This window comes from Anneissia japonica, unplaced genomic scaffold (assembly GCF_011630105.1).
Source record: "Anneissia japonica isolate Jap-2015-1 unplaced genomic scaffold, ASM1163010v1 scaffold288115_len170739_cov164, whole genome shotgun sequence".
NCBI lineage: Eukaryota > Metazoa > Echinodermata > Crinoidea > Comatulida > Comatulidae > Anneissia > Anneissia japonica.
This window is the reverse complement of record NW_022707346.1, coordinates 148,369-154,326: the sequence shown is the minus strand read 5'-3', so window position 1 is coordinate 154,326 and position 5,958 is coordinate 148,369. Positions and strand designations below refer to the sequence as shown.

General features: G+C 33.4%; 1 protein-coding gene across 1 annotated transcript in view; it reads right to left on the bottom strand.

Annotated features, from left to right (window-relative positions):
* Positions 1–1,084, bottom strand: part of LOC117106360 (lengsin-like) — a 4,955-nt gene extending 3,871 nt beyond the window's left edge. Inside the window, exon 1 of the mRNA XM_033247735.1 lies at positions 1,045–1,084. Coding sequence (XP_033103626.1) covers positions 1,045–1,080 — 36 coding nt within the window. The 5' untranslated portion in view covers positions 1,081–1,084. The remainder of the gene's footprint in view (positions 1–1,044) is intronic.
* Positions 1,085–5,958: the final 4,874 nt, after the last annotated feature.

The window sequence follows — 5,958 nt, the reverse complement described above, 5'->3', positions numbered from 1 at the left end:
CCTAACCCTAACCTAACAAAAAAAAATTACATTTTTGACTCAACTTTTTAACATTGTCACTTTTTGCACAAAAGTGCTTATCTCGCCGAGTTGAGCACTTAGTGCAAATTTTTGACTTTCCGCCAAAATTCGAGTACTTTTCCGAAAAACTTCAAACTTTCAATGGAATAGTGTTTATTTCAGGATATCTCACCGTGCCTAACAAAAAAAATTACATTTTGACTCAACTTTTTAACATTGTCACTTTTTGCAAAAAAAGTACTTATCTCGCCGAGTTGAGCACTTAGTGCAAATTTTTAACTTTCCGCCATATTTCGAGTACTTTTCCGAAAAACTTCAAACTTTCAATGGAATAGTGTTTGTTTCAGCCTATCTCACTTTGCCTAACCCTAACCCTAACCCTAACTCTAACCCTAACCCTAACCCTAACCCTAACTCTAACCATAACTCTTACCCTAACCCTAACTCTAACCCTAACCCTAACCTAACAAAAAAAAATTACATTTTGACTCAACCTTTTAACATTGTCACTTTTTTCAAGAAAGTGCTTATCTCGCCGAGTTAAGCACTTAGTGCAAATTTCTGACTTTCCGCCATATTTCGAGTACTTTTCCGAAAAACTTTAAACTTTCAATGGAATAGTGTTTGTTTCAGCCTATCTCACGTAATAGCGAGAGTTCTTACAATTTGAATGTAAAGAACGCGGCCCTGTGGGGGGTCAGTTTTAGTTTGTCTACCTTGCGTAATGTTGTAAGTGGAGGGCGAAATTTTGTCATGCATTTCAAGGTAATTGTTTAACATAGGTGTCTAGTTTAAAACGCTTTAAAAAACACAAATGTGTAACATAACAGTTTAATTGCCTGTTTATTAATATTCGAAATAAATAAATAAATGGCCGGACAGAAAAACACTAATACAAAAAAAAATATCACAACAAAAACGGTGTTTTTTTTCTCGCAATTAAATTTTTGTAACACGATGCCATGTTTTATACAAATCAAACGCGCAAACAACGTGGCGGAAAATGCTAGCACATTATCTTACCTTTAGATTCATAATACCACTTCTGCGATTTACCATTCCGAGTTTGTATATAAAACATAAAACCAACAGTCGTTGTTTTGCTGTTACAGTTTCCGTGCAGTCAAAATATACCGAGGTTGTTAACATTGACAAACATTTTGCTAAAAATTGCATAAACCTATAGTTATAGCTGTATACATGGCAATAATTAATAGTGTGACGAAAACGTGCCTTATATACCGTACACAAAATATAAATAATAATACAATTCAAATTAATATTTTTCAGATAATGCAATCATTCAAAGGGTAGCAAAATATAATAGGACAGTCGTCGATTTCCCACGACATCTGAACAAATTACTCAATAGTAGGACAATGCCGATTAATGCACGTCTTTTGTCTTCTATCATAAGACTAATAAATAATAAAAATCACAATGGTCGAATAGTTATAGAGTGCATATTGTATAGTCCCCTGTGCGTTTGGCGAGTTGATTGGACGAGCGGTTAAGTCAGGGGCACCGCTTCAGCTCTAATATCGGCGCTGGTTCGAACGGCTCACTCACCAATGGTTCCGCTGGCGGAAAAAGTCTTCTCGGATAAGGACTGTAAACCATAGGCCCACCAGTGTACGCATTTGGCTCGTGTGCACTTTAAAGAACCCAGTACATCATTCGAGAAGAGTAGGGGGTTACCCCGGTGTACTGGTCCATTAAGTCCTCTGTTGTTAATTGGATATGCCACGTAGGACAGTGATTACGTTCACTTATTGGCATATCCTTGGCGCTTGTGCATAAAGACATGAAATTAAATTAAATTAAATTAAACATTATTACCTCCAGTCATTAGATCAAGCATATAATGGAACACATATTTCATTCATTCATTCTTTATTGCATGTGCGCACGCAACCAATCAACACAATGCAAAAGGTGGACAGGAAATAGCAAAGCTAATCAAGCTTTGGCCCTCTTATCTACTAACAGCCATAAAATCAAATTCATAACGCACTTATGATCACCGACACACTAAATGCACAATGAGGGATTGAACTTCCTACATCAAGTTCAAAACCGCTTCTAAATTCAATAAGATTCAATTCAATTTCTTTTATAGCTTCGAAAGCCATCATAGGCTAATATCCGCTAAAAACATGCCCAAGTTCATAAAATTATTGGCCAATGATTGCTTTCGAAGCTATACAAACATTGAATTGATTCTTATTAAATTTATTATAGAAGCAGTTTTGAACTTAATGTAGGAAGTTCAATTTCTCGTTGTGCATTTAGTGTGTGTAATATAACAATAAATCAGTACATGATTGGACTATAATAAACTTAATATACATAATGGGAATTGGTTATATTTCCTTTCTAAAAAGACCATGAAAGTTAATTTAGGTATTGCTTGAGCATAATATGAAATCTCCTGTAATATTAAGTAACGTGATGGCCAACAATTAATTTTTTAAGACAAGTGTTTAGTCTATGCTTTAAAATAGTGAGATAGAAACCATCTGACTATTATTCTCTTTGTAATAAAGTTTTTTTTTTCATACTGATTTCTGAAAATATTATTATAAGAGAGAGTCACTTTAATTCAATTTATGTGGCATATTATTTTATGGATTGCCAGATGTTTGCTATTGCTATGTAAGCACATTTAAGAGATTTAGCCGACGGATTTTGCATAATGATGGATGTTTTAGGGATAGGATTTTACCACTGACCTCTATCCAATTGAACTTTCTACTACGGCCCGCGCCCAAGGGATATGTTGTGACCTACAAAGCATTATCGTAAATTGTATGTGAACAAGAGCGTTTGTGGGGCAACACGCGTGTATGGTTGACATGTGCGTCTTCCTGGCACTTGATTCTGATTGGTCAGTTAATAAGTTTGATTAACACTCCGGAAATGTACATTGTTTGAGTGTTCACTGGCATCAATCAACTTATAAAAAAAAAAGACGTTACTGTACAATTTAGATGCATATTTTTCAGATAAATGAAATCATTTAAGTGATTGTAATTTCCCATCACTTCCAAACAAACCAAGAATTAACACTCATAACAAAGCCATTTTGGTTTCTTTGAAGGTTGTAAAATAGGGATATTCATTAAGGTTTTTACGTGTGACAAAATATAGTTATATTTTCCCCAATAGTAACCGATGTGAATGCCAAGCAGAATACCCACAAGTTTTAGCTATTTATTAAGCTCGACTTGGGTACGTCCGGCCAGGTATTACGCGCGTAAAATGAGGAACATATTAATGTTTTATGCATGCCTATCCGATTATATAAGACCCCGATGGCTTTCTTTTTTTTTATGACGAGCCGTTCCTATTGACCTTTGAAACGCTCAATTAAATGCAAGGCGTTTGTGGATAACGTCCCAAATTCCCATGAACTCCATAAAGCAAAACGAAGATACGCTGATGAAAACAATATATAAGACTTTTACGTGTATATATATAATTATATATTATTAGTCAGTAACGTGTTATTACATTTGGACTGTTATATCGAGTCGATTGTGTGATTCCTTTTACGTCGGGGAAGCATAGCCCCCCCGTCGGGGAAGACGATAAATTTTGTCGGGGAACAAACAAATAAAAAAAAAATATTTACATGTAATATTCGTTTAGCCACCATAGTGTTTGTGTCAATTTTTCATCACAACAACAACAATAATAATAATAATAATAATAATAATAATAATAATAATAATAATAATAATAATTAAATGAGACTAATTAAAAATAATTTGCGTTTTGTTATGACAAATGCTCATTTAGATAGCCTCATTATGGTTGGAATACATCGTGATAGGTGAAATAGGTGAAGCAACCTCGACCATGACAGCGTGGTTGACAGATTTCATGCAAAATTTCCAAAATATAGAATTTCACTTTCAAGAATGAGGATTTGAAAATAAATTTGATGGTTACATCGCATACTCTTTGTTTCTTGCTTTATTCAAAATGTTTTGGTTTTTGAAGCTGATTTCAACATTAGAAAACATAGCCTACATGAAGTCATACCGTATTATAGTAACTCGATGCCTATCAAATAAGTAATAAAAATTCGCCATAATTCATCAAATATCCGTGGCTTCCAGGGGGCTTCGCCTTAGGCGGCCCCCTGGCCCCCAGCCAAGTGAGACTCCATTCGCTCCACTAGCCCCCCCCCCCGTCGGGGCCTTTAGCCCCTCCGTCGGGCAGGTCCTGGCGCCACCACTGAGTCTTCGTGTCAGCTGACGCCGGAGAATGAAAATTGATTACGCTGAAACAAGCGTATGTATATAATACAGTCAATGGTGTTTGGAAGGCTGGGTTCTATTGGTTTCCAAAAGTGGCAGGGCTAAATATTGACTAATCACTACCATTTTTACAACAAGTATGGCAGAAAGAATAAAGATCAACTTACAGAGAGGAAGAAACTGATTGGTCAAATACTTTGCAAGTTATTCTGATTAGAATTTGGTAACATGAGACGCGAAAGGTAAAAAATCTGCTTTCTACGCCGGAAATCCAATGTAGTTGCCTACTTTTATTTGAAAAGTGACAGGATAAAACATAAATCTATCTCATTTTATTTCATCTCATTAGAAAGATGAAAGATAGATCTTTTATTTAAAAAAAAGGAGGAAATTGATCTGATGATGAGCAGTTCCAAAGTTATGGTAGAAAAGGCGTTAAAAAAGGGTGTTTTCAGGTGCGCCATGAGCTGTCTCTTATACACATCTCATGTATGCTCCAAGTGATATAATGTAAAAACAATGAAAAAATGGTGTACAATTTGAAAGTTGACTTGCAGAACACAAATTTATTAAACTATAACAAAATCAAACGGATATTTCAATATATTTATAATTGTTATATTACATATTCATTTTCCATTTTATATCACTTATAACTCCTTATACATAGCCTAACAATAATAATCTAAAATTAAAGCTTCTTAACTATACCTAGGCCTAACAATAATAATCTAAAATTATAACTTCTTAATTATACGTAGGCTTAAGAATAATAAAATGTTTTTGTTGTTAATTATATAGTAACGGTTAATTTAAAACTGAAAGAGATTAACTATAAAATGATAGCCTTAATTATTATTATTATTATTATTATTATTATTATTATTATTATTATTATTATTATTATTATTATTATGAATAGCGTATATATGTACGTACTAATATTGGTTTATATATATATATATATGTATATATATTAATTAAGTTTATTCAACACTTCAATATCACTTGTTAGTTTTCCTTATTTATAGAAAAACAACGAAGGTTACTAAGTCGACTTGGTTTGACCATGATGGTTTGAGACACGTTTCTATTATCGATATATATTTTTATCATGTTTATTACTGCTTAAATAAAAGATTTATGAAATAAATGTAGTACTGTGATAAGATTAGGCCTAGTTTGTCATGCGTTTGTTTTTTTTTCTGTTACGTTTCGTTTCCTTTCACCATAATGTTCTAATGACCAGTTTATAATGATACATATAATGAAAACAAAGGAATTATATAGTATTTTCATATTAATTTTCCATATCAAATTATTAATATGTTTATAATTATATACTGCATATTTTAATGGCCTCGGGAGGCTTCCTTATTGGCAATACGTTCCCACGAATATATATTCCCACGGTACTATTTGAAGCAGACACAAAGTTTTGATACATATTCTGATGTTTGTAAAATACACAAATAAACGGAAATACAATAAAATATGGTTTTAATAATGTATGTTAATGGCTGTTTCGGGCTTCTTTTTAACAATAAGGAACAATTCAAGTATGTACTAGTTGCCTGGAAACTAACATAACAAAAATCGGAAAGAAACTTTTTAACAAACTGGTTCTTTGTACGCCGTGTTCAGGAATGTGACGCATTACTGCAAAGACAGA